Source organism: Drosophila arizonae, chromosome 3 (assembly GCF_054131065.1).
Source record: "Drosophila arizonae isolate 15081-1271.41 chromosome 3, UAZ_ARI_1.0, whole genome shotgun sequence".
NCBI classification, from domain to species: Eukaryota; Metazoa; Arthropoda; class Insecta; order Diptera; family Drosophilidae; genus Drosophila; species Drosophila arizonae.
In genome coordinates, this window is record NC_142923.1 from 617,641 (window position 1) to 634,478 (window position 16,838).

At 42.2% G+C, this 16,838-nt stretch overlaps 2 protein-coding genes across 9 annotated transcripts in view; one reads left to right on the forward strand and one right to left on the reverse strand.

Moving 5' to 3' along the window:
- Samuel (SAM-motif ubiquitously expressed punctatedly localized protein) overlaps positions 1 to 16,838 on the forward strand; it is a 74,100-nt gene that overhangs the window by 51,631 nt on the left and 5,631 nt on the right. The gene's annotated exons all lie outside the window — the stretch shown is intronic.
- Positions 10,586 to 16,478, reverse strand: LOC149269564 (uncharacterized). The gene is made up of 4 exons (XM_089465576.1): positions 16,168 to 16,478; positions 16,001 to 16,111; positions 11,046 to 15,936; positions 10,586 to 10,978 (listed from the first exon to the last, which is right to left on the reverse strand). The coding sequence occupies exons 1-4, from the start codon at positions 16,397 to 16,399 to the stop codon at positions 10,660 to 10,662; spliced, it is 5,553 nt and encodes a 1,850-aa protein (XP_089321702.1). The 5' UTR covers positions 16,400 to 16,478; the 3' UTR covers positions 10,586 to 10,659.

Consider the following 16,838-nt stretch of genomic DNA (forward strand, 5'->3'; position numbering starts at 1 on the left):
GTGGCATAGATCGCAGATAAAAGCGTACATCATTATGGAATGTGCAGCCTGAGAATGTTTACATCAATTATTGAATATGCATAGGATAAATTAAATGATATTTATCTTAAGATATGCTTACGTAGTCAGTGTGCATTATCTTTATTTTGGAAGATACATTGACGATAAGTGAAAGACAACTCACGTTCGACTAGAAAAGTATGAGCTCCCTTAAGGACTCTCCACAGCCAGATCTTAATATTATATTTTAATATCTTACAACTTTACAAACTACAAATTATCTAAATAAGTTACTTATGATCTGGACTATACTATATGTCATTTTCCCAAAGTCACTCAAAAATACTCATTATTCAAGTCGAATTCTTCAATATTCACAAATTCACAAAGCTTTTGACTTTAACCTGTTGTTGAACTCATTTTAGCCATTTCAATTCGTATTCCCTCCCGCTAGGCCATTAGTCTCACTTATCTATCTTGTGAATTGGAGGGTACTTAATCAAAATGTAATACTGTAATTTCCCAAACTGAATGCTGCTGCCACTTGAAGGCTTAAGCTTTGAACTTGCCTCTGCCCTAAATGGCCCGAATTAGTTTTTTGCAGTTGTGGCTTTGTGTGCGTGTGATGACATTCAGGAATGTTTCCCAAGACACAAGCTCCGCAACAAGCTAGCTGCTGAGCCTCTGAACAAAGCTGTCAAAAAAAAAGGTAGAAAAAACGGCAAGCAACGCGGAACTGTGGGCCGCCCCCTCTCGCTCTCGCTCTTTCTCTCTCTCTCTCTCTCTCTCTCTCTCTCTCTCTCTCTGTGACTCGCCCTCTCTCGATCTCCCTCACTCGCCACAATTTTCAGAGCCATTTGCTGGCTTGTTTGTCTTGGCTTGTAGTATCTCCATCTTCGGTGCTCAGGGTGTTCGGTCGGGCCAAGTACTTACTTGTACTCAGGCCGTCATAGTCGTATGGTCGCGCTCGTACTTATTGTATTTGACATGCCAAATGCCAAAAGTACACGTAGGCGTCATAAGATTCATGACTCGAACTCCAACTCGAACTCAGAAAACCAAAAAACGAAAATAGGAACATTTTTAACATGGTAGTGCTGAAGCTTGTATGCTCTAGGATCAACTGATAGAGATGTGGCCTTAGCGAAGGATTTCATTTATGGCTAAGTGAGGCGGAGGTCTAAATGTTGACATGCCATCACATCTCAGCTAGAATATATATAATAATATATATTTTTTTTAAATATTCCTAGAAGTAAATATTGAAATTGAAGGTGTTGCAAGCTGGAACATATTTTGTTTCGACCCGTTGTTAGAGTATTAAAAATGAAAGAAAAAACTATCTCGGTATGGTTGAGCCCACGGTGTCGTGTCGCGGTCGCTGCGAGTCGAACGTTCTGCCCGCGCGGCGCAGACAAGAGCGACAAGAGTCTAAAGCCAGGCACAAGACAACGTGTTATTGTTGCTTGGGTTCACATAAATGTCAAGCAGGCAACAACAAATGCATAACTCGAACACACACACACATACACACACAGCTATATGTATATCTATATAGAGTGCAGATCGCCTTAGCTCTAGATATTGCGGCAAAGTTAACGCCCCCGCTCAAAGCATTGCAGTTGGCCCTCGTCTCGTATGCATTTCAAAGTCGACCCTATTATTAGACGCGCGCAGTTTCATATTTCAGCATTATAAGAGCAAACATCATTATCTTCAAGATCATCATTGGCATTCGCGCACAAATGTCAAAGCTGAGCTAGCTCTGCCTCAGCTGCCCTCGCCCTCTCTATGTACAGCAGAGCTTCGCACTTGTCACTTGAGCCTAGGCCCAGAGGTCTTCTCTATATCGTTCCCTTAGCCATTGGCTAGCAGCTGCATCTCTTTTGCCGTTGCCATTGCCTTTGCCTTTTATTTGTCTATCTCGAGTTGTATTAAAGTTTGATTTTTTATAGCACAGTATGCTCGTTACTTACCCCTTCTTGACCATGCATAAATGTCGCTAAATCTTTATTTATTTGCACTCTCTCTATCCTATCCTATCTCCCTCCCTTCCTCTGCTTGGCTAGCTCGATTTTGGCCCATTCAATTGATTTGGAAAGTTGCATTAAAATTCAATTTGAGCCCCAGCAAATTGTTGCATATGAGTTGGGCCTTAGCAGGAAGTGGTTGAGGGAAATGACTCAACTCGGCTGCATTTTCTTTCTGCCGTTTCGAAAAGGTTTTTCATTCATTGTTTCTCTCGCTCTCGCTGTCTCTCCCCCTCGCTCTTAGTTATTAAGAATTGGTTACAGCACTTGAATAGTATGACTCGTCGCTTTTGTTGCTCACAGCTCAATAGTTAATGACATAATAAAGATCAAATGTTAATACTGACGGCGTCTCAGATCTTACAGGTTTTTTGTTTCCAATCTCGAAGCAGTTTTAATTTGGATTTCTATTTCGAGCTGCTGAGGCTGTATCTTATTATACTGAAAAGAAATAAAATGAGATTTTAGATATTTAGGTTTAAATATACGTATATCTATAGATATAGCCCTGCACAATATTATTTACGTAACAAACTTCATAAACCCAAAATGGAAAGATCCCATTAAATATACATTTTCTTAAGCACGGCGAAGGGCTCTGTGCGTCTTTCTGTCTGTCCATCCGTATGCCCCATATAAAACAAGAAAAATACTAAAGTCGGGGTATCTTATAGTCTGCCACTCCCAACTGAAGCTAATTTCAAAAGCTCTTTGGCCTACCTCTTCTATATAATCACATATATCGCTAGCGATTGTCAGCAATATCAATAGATTTTGATTAGATAGAAGGTGCATATGATACAAGAAATTTAATTTTATTGATTGCAAGATAAAACGGAAGACAAGAGAGAAGGCAACAAAGAGTACCTGCACTTGCACCCAGAGAAATATTTGCACTTTCCTTTTGCTTGACCGATCTGAGGCGATCAAAACTCGTGTAAGTGTTATGGCTATAGCGCCGCAAGGTTCCGTTCCTAACATGCTGCGACTGACTAACGGTACGAGTGTCTGTGCACTGAACTTTCATAGCCCCAAAGGAAATTCGTGGCGAGCAGCAAAACTTTGTGGCCTAATGATTATAAACGTGTAACGATCTATGCGAGTTGCTCTGGGTTGTTGTTGTTGTTGCTAGTTGCTAGTTGCTGCGTTGCTCGCGTTGCTTGTGTTGCTGTTGCGGCGTTGGCGGTCAACGCATTATCAGCTACAGCTCAGTCAACAGCAACAAAACTACCGCACACGAGACGACAGCATCAGCAACAACAACAGCCAACAACTATAGCCGACAGCAACAACAAGAGGCCAGTGAGGCACGTGCTAAACATGCAACTCCTACTCTTGCCACGGCCACGGCCAAGGCAGCAGCCAGCAGCCAGCCACACAGACACGACCACCATTCACTCTCCGTCAGTCACTGACTGAAAGATCGAGCAGCAGCAGCGGCAATGGAAGCGGGAAGGGGCAGCAATATGCCAGCCATTAATCCATGAATTACTTAAAACCACATTCCGTGTAGGGGCGGGAGGAGCAACATTTAAATTGCCCGCTTACCGCCATATTTCAATATATTGGCAACTCGTCGTCGTCCTCGTGGTCCTGGTTGCTGCTGGCAGCCCGCCTACTAAAAATTGCAACGACAAGCAATTGCTTGCTGTTACTTTTTGCCCCCTCTTCGCAGTTGTTGTTGTTTTTTCCTCGCTTTGATATTGTTGCACGATAATGATGTCGTCTGTTTGATGATGTTGGCCATGGCCAGGGAGCGCAGTTAGAACAATCACCTACATTGAAGAACTTGAGAACTTTGGGGCAAAAATCACAGCACGAAAGCAATGATTGCAATCGACGGCGAGTATGTTGCTGCAACATTGCTGCTGCTGCAACCGCAACTGTTGCTGCTGCTGATGCTGCTGCTGCTGCTGCAGGCCATACAAGTTGCAGTTGCCGCATGCTGGTGCAGAGGTTATATGCAGCGAAGGTTAAGAGGTGGCCACACGGCGCATCGAGCTGCCATCTAACTGACAGGCCAGCAATGGCAATAGCAACAGAAACCAAAGTCTAGCAGCTATATAATACAAGATAGATAGAGAAAGAGAGAAAGAAAGAGAGAGACCGACAGATGCAGAGGGAATGAGTGAGTAAGAGTTGATACCAACCAACAGCAGCAGCAGCAGCAGTCCATGACTGGAAGCAAAAACAATCACAATAACCAATTGGGTTGGTAAGGAGAACCGACTACGAGATACCCGTTAGTATAAAGGTCATATTTCTACTTAGGCTAAATAAGTTTAATAATGATGAATAGTGATAAAAGTAATTTTTCAATCTTAACATATACCTATATTATAATGCGATCGATATAGGGGTAAATATCTAAATTCGTATATTTATCGATATTCTAGATATAATTTATATATGCACATAACACCCATAATTTATAAGAGTAATCGATATATGGGCTGCTGCTGCTAGACGATAACGATAACGTATAAATTGTTTAGCCCCTTGTCCATTGCTATAAGCCATGAACGGCATACTCCAACCTACAAGCTCCTACATTTGCAGGGTATTGAAAGCGCAGTCCGAGACCGTAAGTCAAATGCCAAACAGCAGAGATCATGGTTCGAGTTCGACTTCGGGGACCCGCGTTGCCAGATTTGAGAAGAAAAAAAACCAAAGGAAATCAGTGCCGGGCCACAAGTCCAGGCAGGTCGGCAGCGGCGTCAGCGTCAGCGTCGACAGCGACGTCGCTCGTGGTGTGTTATCAAAGCTGATGATGATTATACCCACTTGCACGCCTTTTTTTGTGTGCGCCACAGCGCCCCCCTGGAAAAAGCAAACAGGAAGCCGGCCTGAGCTGAACTGAGTTGAGTTGAGCCTTCGCCAATTGGCTGCTGTTGCTGTTGCTGCTGCTGCCCCTGCAACACGTTGCTGCAGTTCAGAGCTCGCAGCTCGCAGCTCGCAGCTCGTTGCATGCATTATTATTATGCGCATGCGCACAGTTGGGGCATATAATCTAAAATTGTATCTTTGGCGTGTAACCCGGGGCACTTTCTGCTGATGCTGTTGCTGCTGTTCCTGCTGCAGCTTCTCTTTTAGCCTCTTCTTTAGGATCAGAAATAAAAAGAGGAAGGGGAAAAACAAAAGCTAAAATAAACTGATTATGTGCCCCACTCGACTCGAACTCCAGCACCAACGGGTTGCTGCCAATGAAAATTAACAGCGCTCCATAGTCGAGGGTCTTCAAGGGTCTTTAAGGTTCTGCAAGGGTCTCCACGTTACTTCTCCCTCTCTCCTCTCGTTGCTGCAGCTGGCCGTCTTTTGTTTGCGGCTGTCTGCTTGGGTCACATCAAATTTGCTAATATTTTGACCTCAAGTTATAAGGCTGTTCTTGATTGCACAGTGGGTCAAATATCATGAATTCATATTGAAATATCAAATTTAATTGCAGAAATTACCATAAATATCTTGTATCATGGGAAAATCGATTCTTGGCTTTATTGTGATCGATGTGTGACATATATGTATTCGATTTTTACTCGATGAAATAATTCTGAATCATATTACAAAAATTCCGAATTGGAATCGCAAAGCCAACCACTGTAGCACGACTTCATTATGCTCGCGGCAGTAGCTGTGAAGAGCAAGAGAAGCAAGAAAGTTGAAGTCGAGCGATACCGACTGCAGAATACTCATTCACAGCCGATTTTCCCATTTTTGTCACACCCCCAATAGTATATATATATTTAATTATAGTGTATATATATATTTGATCATATCTCTGGAGTGATCGTCTGTTGCTGCAGCTGAGAGCAAATTTTTAACGTGAATTTTGGTGAAGTAACAGGCGCACAGAAATGAGCAGTAGGGTGCAAAATGTTCGTACAATAATAGTGTACTGTTACCATATATATAACAAAATGTTTCTTTAAAATAACATTTCAACTTTGGCCCCAATGGCCACAATAACAGCCTCCCTAGGTTATGCAACTATATTTGGTATAAACCATATTTTACCAGTTGATATTTGAATATTAATTTCCAGTACTTATTGACAAATATTGTTTATTGATTTTCAAATGTATACAGTTTTTGCTGATTTAAATATGTATTTATTTATACACATACACATATGTATATCTTAAATTATGTCATCCTCGAGCAACTGAATACTATCCGGCGTTTCTTTGGATCGTCTCCATCGAGGATGATGCTGCTCGACGCACAGCTGAAAAAGCGCTTTAATCTGAGAATATAAAGGATACTTTAGAAGAGAGGAAAAAATCATTTAACACTTTATAATTGGACTTTATAATTAAAACTTTAAAATTCAACTTCAACTTCAAAACTTCACTTTCGCGAATATGAGTATAAAAATCGTATTTATTACAAAAAAAAAAAAAAAATAAATAAAATACAGACAAAAATTTCAACTCAGACGCCAACGCCGATTCATACAGTCGGGCCAGTAGGAGAAGTAAAATTTGATGGGTCTTTGGGGCGGTGTTTTGTGTAATTTAGCAAACCATCTAATAGAATAGGCGCGCTTTTTGTTTAAGGCAGCGCAAAGCGTTGCCTGATTGTTAGAATCAATCAAGAGTCGAAACTAACTTGGTCTAAATTCTGCAGCTCAAGCAATTTCCAACACCTTTTGGCTAGTGCACGTGCCCAAGCAATTGCTGTTGTTGCTATTGTTGCAACAATCTGCTGCTTGGTTGTGTGTGTGTGTGTGTTTATGCGGGAAAGGTAAGTGGGGTTGGCGGAGCCCACCTAGTATTGCCTGAATGCGTAACAAGATCAAACCACAGCCACCGCAGCAGAGGATGTTGGCATTAAGCGTAATTGTTGGTTGCTCCGGTCAGCCAGTCAGCCACTCACCCAGTCAGAAAGACCAACGGCAGCGGCAGCAGCAGCAGCAGCAGCAACAACATCAACAACAGCAGCAGAGGCAAAGTAAAAAAATACAAAATCATTAAATACTCGTACTTGGTAGCTACCCAAAATCAAAGCCAAAGTCACAAGTGGAGTGTAGCCAAACAAGTCAACTTTTTAGGTGGGCAGATCGAGCCAACAACCAACTGGACAGCAACAGCAGCAGCAGCAGCAGCAGCAACAGCTACAGCAACAGTTGCCGTGGCCCATCAACAACCTTTGGCTGGCAGTTGCTGCTGCGGCTGCTGCTGACGGCAATCAGGTCGAACTCGAAGCCGCAGTCGAGTCGCTTTTGGCCAGACATGAAGAATTACAATGAGTAGGTAGTTGGGCGCAATTGCCACAGCAGCAGCAGCAGCAGCAGCAGCAACAACAACAACAACGACAGCAGCAACAGCATCAGGCCGCTGTCTTGGCAGCAGGTCGGCCCACGTTCCTCGACTGCTGGACTGCTCCCGGGCATAGGTAGCACAAAAAGCTGTTCAATTTAGAATTCAAATTGTTGTCTTCGCTTGTGCCCCTTGTTGTTGATGTTGTTGTTGCTGCCGCTGCTGCTGCTGCTGTTGGTGGTACATTTAAAGTTGTTGCTGTGGCTCTGGCTTTAAGGTTAAGCAGGTCAAAATCCGTACAACTAAATTGAGCGCAGAAATACAATTGAGCCCGGACTGCAGCTTGAAATTCATTTTTGATTGTGTGTGCGTGTTATTGTATGTGTGTGTGTGTGTGTGTGTGTGCTGCTCCGCTCAAATTAAAATGTATTTCAACAGCAACAACCACACTTGCCACAGAGCATGAGGATAAGAGAAAGACAGTGAGAGAGAGTGAGTGTGTGTGAGTGAGTGAATGGGACAGCAATCGATGACCAGAAGCAGCCAGAAGCACTTTTGTAGCCGCTTATTAGTGCGCCCTTGTGTATATTTTAGTATTTTATTATGCTCGCTCACTAAGTGAAAGAGGTCGAGTATATTCGCACTCCATTAATGCACATAGTGAGATCAAATCAAAGTCAACTCTTTGAAGCATTTGTAAGCCAATCTCTTGTCACAGTCGCTCAGCCACGACTGATGCATTGGCAGTCACTCAGGCTAAACTCCGAACACCCCATCTGTGAGCGCGTATTATGCAGTCGCCCATACTCGACTGGATTGACTTTGCTGCCTCTTTTGCGGCTTGGTTGTATGAAAAGGGTCCCCCAATTGTGAAGAGGCACGTTTCACATTTGACGCATGAACAGGATCTGAACTCAACTTTTGACTTGGGCACGGACAGGCTATTCATTCATTTATAACATATATTATATATATTTGAGATCTTCTCTCTTCTGAGTATTTCTATGGGGCTTATGGGCTTTCCGATTCTATGTAAATATTGCACAACAAAATGTCATTATTTGGGTAAAACTTGTTTTTATTGATCTATTAACTGCGGCAAAAACTATTTTTTAATAAAAATAAAAGATTTAAATGGAAAAACAAAAACAAAAATAAAATGCTTGTCTCATAAATTTTGATGATACCAAAAATATTTACGACTTCTTTAAGAACCGAATCCAATCAAGAGTTCACAAGCTTTGTCATTCCGTGCTGTGTCAGTGTCAAAACTTGAACTATAAACTTGACCAGATTGAAAAGTTGTAGGCTGCGTGATAATCTAATGCAAAGTTGAAGGCATTCACGGTTCGAGGTTTAGGGATTTGCTTGGATCATAAAAACCTGTGTCATAAACCTAATCGAAGCTTCAGTAGTTCCAACTCATTTGCCTTTTGTTTAGCATTTCTTACACTCATCCATCCATTCTATTTTTGGCCCAATATCGATTTCATTTTGCTTTGTCTCTTACTATTGGAATGAGCATTTTATGTTAAGATTGAAAGCTTTCGAATGTTAAACGTTTTAATTCATTATAAAACACACTAATCGTCGATATTTGATTTTATCTTACCAGACACACAACAAAATTAGAATTTCAGACAAATTTACATTATTAATCTAAATGTTCGATTTGAAAAATGAAGAATAATTATTAATTGGCTTAAAATAAAGTAAATACAATATTTAAAAATGTAATATTCAACAGTTGGCTGAACTTTAAATTCTTTGTATTTGAGGTTAAGTTCTCTTAAAATTATTTTATGAATAGCTTAAAAATTGTAAGTCATGCATGAAAACAAAATAAGCCAGAAAATTAAATAAATTCAATTCTCAAGTTAAAATCTATTTTCTTTTCAAGTAAAGTTTTGCCTATATTGATCATCAATTACTTCCATAGTATCTGTAGGTTGAGTCGCTTCATTTCTAACGCTAACAATTGCATTTCGTTGGCCTTTTGTTTGATGCTCCAAAATGATTTGCATATTTCCATATTTTTGTTGGTTTGTAAATTGCCCCCATTGCCAGAGAAAGAGAGTCCAATTACATTGCGTGCAGGTAAGCTGGACAGCCAACTGCCAACTGCCAACTGCAACTGCACACATGGCCTCCAATTGGAATGGTAGTACGTTCGAGTTCGAGTTGGAATTGTTGTCGGAGTCGGAATTTGAATTGGAGTTCAAAGTCAAGACCAAGTCGCACATTCAAATCTGTTTTCGATGGTATTGTTATGGTCAAGTCGGCGGCTAGTTAAAGTCAGCATTTGTTGCTGTTGTTCCATTCTTGTTGTTGTGGCGCTGCCTTGTCAATTATTGGTAGAGCAGAATCTAGAACGCAAAAAAAAAAAAAAAATATATATATATATATATGTATATATATATGTATTGTTGTTAACCACAAAGACACAAAATCAATGCCCGATGTTATTGTTATTGTTCTTGTTGCTGTTCTTATTATGACAAGCAAGACTCGAGTGCTAAGTCTACATCCAAGTCATACAAAAAGCCACCATTTCCGGTATTGTATACCTTGAAGCTTCTTTTATCTACCTCCATTTTAGATAGTTCTAGTTAGCAAGTAGTTCAGATACATTTTCTACTCTCGGAACTGAGAATTCATTTAGAGCTGAAATTGTAAGCCGAATTCATCTCGAATCGAATTCGCTCTCCCCATACTAAATATAGATTTAAAATGATTTGTACTATTTCAATTTATTCGAAATAAACTGAAAATACTTTTAAACAAAACACTGATGAATATTGACCTATTTATTCAATAGACCAGTTACCTGTATTAGTGGGCCAGGTTCTAGTAGGGTGTAATGACTAGAGCTGCAGTTTATGTTTAAGTTACAGTGTGTATATGGAATCTGACATCCAATGCAAAATAAAACAAAATTGAAGTCAAATATATATAAAAATTCTATATAGCTTTAGAAGAACATATTTTGTATTCACAATTTTATTGTATATTAAATTTTATTTTATTTCTATTCATATTTTATCTGAAAGTTAATTTCGTCGGCTAGACAAACAAATTTAGTTCTAATATTAATTTACAAAGCGTGAATGACTTTTGCTTTCGATTTTGATCGAGTATTTGATAGTCCCTCTTAAAATAACTAATTCGTAACTATAACAATTTTTTTTCCAAATTTTTTTTTTTTTTTTTTTTTTTATAAAAAGTAATTTTAGATTTTATCACTTACTAATCTAGATTTTATAATTATATTGAGTCTTGAGATTTTCTATTTTTCGTCTAAAATAATTTGATTTTCAGTTTTTTTTTTTTTTTTTTTTTTTAAAGGTAAAGCTAAAAGTTGCTGTTGAGTGGTGCTAGGTTTTGGTCATTGTACCAGCTTGATCTTCTCTTCGTCGCTCCTCTTCGAACTGCTCTTTAATTCTTTCACGTCGCTTTATCTCTTTTCTAACTTTCACCTTATTTTTCCAGAACTTATCGTTAAGCAGTTCTTCATAAACCTCTTTCTTATTGTTTGCTTGTTGCATCAGTTCCAAATCTATGGTTGCGGCCCAAGGACGGCGCGTCGTTATTTCTGTCTGGTAAAAAGCTGTATTGTTGACCTTGAAAGGATTGGGCTTGATAAAAAAGGCAACATAGCCGGGCTTCTTCACATCCCGCTCCACGGGAAAAACACTAAACAAATTGAAAATTAAAAATTAATAGGCAAATAGCAATTTTGTTGTTGGAACTTAAGTCTTACCAATAGGTATCCACATCCCTTTCTATCTGGTTACCCCACCAGGCGCCCACCACACGAAAGGGACACGAACGATTCCTGCCCGCATCCAGTTGAATCACTTCACCTACTGAAAGGTATAGCAAATCTGTTGTGTTCGACTCGACAAGGTGAGCCTTGCGCAGCATGAACAGATCATTGAAACTCGATATGACAACATCATCGTATAAATTATAAACCAACTGTTTGTTGTTATTCTGCCCTATGATTAGCATAGCCAAGCGCATCTTATTCATTATATGAGCCAAGGACAAATAATTTATGTTCAAGTCTTTGTAGTCATCGGTGAGATAGCCAAATATCCAATGCCTAAAGTGCACCCGAACTGGCAGCTCCACTCGATACATCAGCAACCAAGGACCGCCCCAGCTATTGTTGAATTGACACAAAACTTTAGCGGGCAGCCCGTGATCTCGACCAAGTGTAATTCCAAACACCTCATGTAATCCCATATCCTCATTACATTCAGCTTCCGGATATTCGAAAAAGTTGGGTAAATGCGGCGTTGCACTTAACCAATCGATGGTTGTTGTCGTTGGAACGGTTGTTGTTGTTGGAAAGGTTTTTGTACTAGCAGTGCTTGTTCCTCCATTGTCTGTACCATTGCCTGGTCCACCAATAGCTGTTGTTGTTGGAACGGTGTTTGTACTAGCAGTGCTTGTTCCTCCATTGCCTGGTCCACCAATAGCTGTTGTTGTTGGAACGGTTTTTGTACTAGCAGTGCTTGTTCCTCCATTGTCTGTACCATTGCCTGGTCCACCAATGCTAGTACCATTGCCTGGTCCACCAATGCTAGTACCATTGCCTGGTCCACCAATGCTAGTACCATTGCCTAGTCCACCAATGCTAGTACCATTGCCTAGTCCACCAATAGGTGTTGTTGTTGGAACGGTGTTTGTACTAGCAGTGCTTGCTCCTCCATTGTCTGTACCATTGCCAGGTCCACCAATACTAGTACCATTGCCTAGTCCACCAATGCTAGTACCATTGCCTGGTCCACCAATGCTAGTACCATTGCCTGGTCCACCAATGCTAGTACCATTGCCTGGTCCACCAATGCTAGTACCATTGCCTAGTCCACCAATGCTAGTACCATTGCCTGGTCCACCAATGCTAGTACCATTGCCTTGTCCACCAATAGCTCTTGTTGTTGGAACGGTGTTTGTACTAGCAGTGCTTGTTCCTCCATTGCCTGGTCCACCAATAGCTGTTGTTGTTGGAACGGTTTTTGTACTAGCAGTGCTTGTTCCTCCATTGTCTGTACCATTGCCTGGTCCACCAATGCTACTACCATTGCCTGGTCCACCAATAGGTGTTGTTGTTGGAACGGTGTTTGTACTAGCAGTGCTTGTTCCTCCATTGCCTGGTCCACCAATAGCTGTTGTTGTTGGAACGGTTTTTGTACTAGCAGTGCTTGTTCCTCCATTGTCTGTACCATTGCCTGGTCCACCAATGCTACTACCATTGCCTGGTCCACCAATAGCTGTTGTTGTTGGAACGGTGTTTGTACTAGCAGTGCTTGTTCCTCCATTGCCTGGTCCACCAATAGCTGTTGTTGTTGGAACGGTTTTTGTACTAGCAGTGCTTGTTCCTCCATTGTCTGTACCATTGCCTGGTCCACCAATGCTAGTACCATTGCCTGGTCCACCAATGCTAGTACCATTGCCTGGTCCACCAATGCTAGTACCATTGCCTGGTCCACCAATGCTAGTACCATTGCCTGGTCCACCAATGCTAGTACCATTGCCTTGTCCACCAATAGCTCTTGTTGTTGGAACGGTGTTTGTACTAGCAGTGCTTGTTCCTCCATTGCCTGGTCCACCAATAGCTGTTGTTGTTGGAACGGTTTTTGTACTAGCAGTGCTTGTTCCTCCATTGTCTGTACCATTGCCTGGTCCACCAATGCTAGTACCATTGCCTGGTCCACCAATAGCTGTTGTTGTTGGAACGGTGTTTGTACTAGCAGTGCTTGTTCCTCCATTGCCTGGTCCACCAATAGCTGTTGTTGTTGGAACGGTGCTTGTACTAGCAGTGCTTGCTCCTCCATTGTCTGTACCATTGCCAGGTCCACCAATGCTAGTACCATTGCCTGGTCCGCCAATAGCTGTTGTTGTTGGAACGGTATTTGTACTAGCACTACTTGTTCCTCCATTGTCTGTACTATTGCCAAGTCCACCAATGCTAGTACCATTGCCTGCTCCACCAATAGCTGTTGTTGTTGGTACGGTGTTTGTACTAGCAGTGCTTGCTCCTCCATTGTCTGTACCATTGCCAGGTCTACCAATACTAGTACCATTGCCTGGTCCACCAATGCTAGTACCATTGCCTGGTCCACCAATGCTAGTACCATTGCCTAGTCCACCAATGCTAGTACCATTGCCTAGTCCACCAATAGGTGTTGTTGTTGGAACGGTGTTTGTACTAGCAGTGCTTGCTCCTCCATTGTCTGTACCATTGTCAGGTCCACCAATACTAGTACCATTGCCTGGTCCACCAATGCTAGTACCATTGCCTGTTCCACCAATGCTAGTACCATTGCCTAGTCCACCAATGCTAGTACCATTGCCTAGTCCACCAATGCTAGTACCATTGCCTAGTCCACCAATGCTAGTACCATTGCCTAGTCCACCAATAGGTGTTGTTGTTGGAACGGTGTTTGTACTAGCAGTGCTTGCTCCTCCATTGTCTGTACCATTGCCAGGTCCGCCAATACTAGTACCATTGCCTGGTCCACCAATGCTAGTACCATTGCCTGTTCCACCAATGCTAGTACCATTGCCTAGTCCACCAATGCTAGTACCATTGCCTGGTCCACCAATAGGAGTTGTTGTTGGAACGGTGTTTGTACTAGCAGTGCTTGCTCCTCCATTGTCTGTACCATTGCCAGGTCCACCAATGCTAGTACCATTGCCTGGTCCGCCAATAGCTGTTGTTGGAACGGTATTTGTACTAGCACTACTTGTTCCTCCATTGTCTGTACTATTGCCAAGTCCACCAATGCTAGTACCATTGCCTGCTCCACCAATAACTGTTGTTGTTGGTACGGTGTTTGTACTAGCAGTGCTTGCTCCTCCATTGTCTGTACCATTGCCAGGTCCACCAATACTAGTACCATTGCCTGTTCCACCAATGCTAGTACCATTGCCTAGTCCACCAATGCTAGTACCATTGCCTAGTCCACCAATAGGTTTTGTTGTTGGAACGGTGTTTGTACTAGCAGTGCTTGCTCCTCCATTGTCAGTACCATTGCCAGGTCCACCAATGTCAGTACCATTGCCTAGTCCACCAATAGGTGTTGTTGTTGGAACAGTGTTTGTACTAGCTGTGCTTGCTCCACCATTTCCTGGTCCACCAATGCTAGTACCATTGCCTGGTCCACCAATGCTAGTACCATTGCCTGGTCCACCAATGCTAGTACCATTGCCTAGTCCACCAATAGATGTTGTTGTTGGAACGGTGTTTGTACTAGCAGTGCTTGCTCCTCCATTGTCTGTACCAATGCTAGTACCATTGCCTAGTCCACCAATAGGTGTTGTTGTTGGAACGGTGTTTGTACTAGCTGTGCTTGCTCCACCATTTCCTGGTCCACCAATGCTAGTACCATTGCCTGGTCCACCAATGCTAGTACCATTGCCTGGTCCACCAATGCTAGTACCATTGCCTAGTCCACCAATAGATGTTGTTGTTGGAACGGTGTTTGTACTAGCAGTGCTTGCTCCTCCATTGTCTGTACCAATGCTAGTACCATTGCCTAGTCCACCAATAGGTTTTGTTGTTGGAACGGTGTTTGTACTAGCAGTGCTTGCTCCTCCATTGTCAGTACCATTGCCTGGTCCACCAATGCTAGTACCATTGCCTGTTCCACCAATGCTAGTACCATTGCCTAGTCCACCAATGCTAGTACCATTGCCTAGTCCACCAATGCTAGTACCATTGCCTAGTCCACCAATGCTAGTACCATTGCCTAGTCCACCAATAGGTGTTGTTGTTGGAACGGTGTTTGTACTAGCAGTGCTTGCTCCTCCATTGTCTGTACCATTTCCAGGTCCGCCAATACTAGTACCATTGTCTGGTCCACCAATGCTAGTACCATTGCCTGTTCCACCAATGCTAGTACCATTGCCTAGTCCACCAATGCTAGTACCATTGCCTGTTCCACCAATGCTAGTACCATTGCCTAGTCCACCAATGCTAGTACCATTGCCTGGTCCACCAATAGCTGTTGTTGTTGGTACGGTGTTTGTACTAGCAGTGCTTGCTCCTCCATTGTCTGTACCATTGCCAGGTCCACCAATACTAGTACCATTGCCTGGTCCACCAATGCTAGTACCATTGCCTGGTCCACCAATGCTAGTACCATTGCCTGGTCCACCAATAGCTGTTGTTGTTGGAACGGTGTTTGTACTAGCAGTGCTTGTTCCTCCATTGCCTGGTCCACCAATAGCTGTTGTTGTTGGAACGGTTTTTGTACTAGCAGTGCTTGTTCCTCCATTGTCTGTACCATTGCCTGATCCACCAATGCTAGTACCATTTCCTGATACACCAATGCTAGTACCATTGCCTAGTCCACCAATAGCTGTTGTTGTTGGTACGGTGTTTGTACTAGCAGTGCTTGCTCCTCCATTGTCTGTACCATTGCCAGGTCCACCAATGCTAGTACCATTGCTTGGTCCACCAATGCTAGTACCGTTGCCTGGTCCACCAATGCTAGTACCATTGCCTAGTCCACCAATAGGTGTTTTTGTTGGAACGGTGTTTGTACTAGCGGTGCTTGCTCCTCCATTGTCTGTACCATTGCCTAGTCCACCAATGCTAGTACCATTGCCTGTTCCACCAGTATTTGTTCCAGTATTGCCTGTTTAATCAGTGTCTATGCCATTATTGCGTGCTTCATCATGTTCCACCTGTTCCATCCATACCTGTCTCATTTTTGCCTGTTTCAGTAGTGCCTGTTCCAATAGTTTCATCAGTTGTCGTGGTTGCGTCTGTAGTACTTGTTGCTATCTTGTCGGTTTGATGATGCAAATTTTCTATGGATATGCATTGGTATTGATATTGTTGATATCACCGTTCAGCTATATAATACCTTCACCAGTAGTGTCACTACCACTTTCTGATTCATGACTGTCTGATTGGTCAGATACGTATGGGTTTGAACCGCTTTGCGTGCTGTTGGTGAGGTTCATTAATCTAATTACATTTTCTTCGCTTGAATTGTCAGTTGCAGTCCGATAGTTGTTAAATACGAAATTAATATAGTACGTTTGACCCAGCACCGCCAAGGGCAGCAAAGCTGTCCACCAGCAACAGAGCAACATTGCTACTACTGATGACCACCAAGTCGATACTGGTGGACACGCCTCAGCCGTGGGTTCTCTTTATAGGCTCGCCTCCTGACCGCAACCAATGATATTTACCCTGCGCTGATTATGATATCTAATCATCATTGTGGGCCAGCTGCTCACAGCCCATAAAACTTAAATCAATTTGTATTGCTCGTCATTGGAACTTTAACGGTCATGATGACCCAGAGCCTTGGCATCGATGTCGATGGTCCACTTGTCGAATGATTCCAAGGCACAGTAGCAACACATGAATTGCATTTGCTAGTTAAAATCAATCGATAAACTTCTCAAGACTCCGAATACAAAAGTCTTGTTTCTATTTAATTTAATATTTGTAATAAATATTTATTTGAGGTAAAAATATTGTGAATATCACTTGAATACTTCCTTAGATGATTGCACCCTAACTCTA

Bases quoted from the DNA above. Each gene is read 5' to 3' on its own strand.
- LOC149269564 (XM_089465576.1), bottom strand. From the start codon at position 16,399: ATGTTGCTCTGTTGCTGGTGGACAGCTTTGCTGCCCTTGGCGGTGCTG. The intron at 16,112-16,167 runs GTATTATATAGC...GCATATCCATAG, and splicing joins TAGTGACACTACTGGTGAAG to AAAATTTGCATCATCAAACC. The intron at 15,937-16,000 runs GTATGGATGGAA...CTGATTAAACAG, and splicing joins AACAGGCAAAAATGAGACAG to GCAATACTGGAACAAATACT.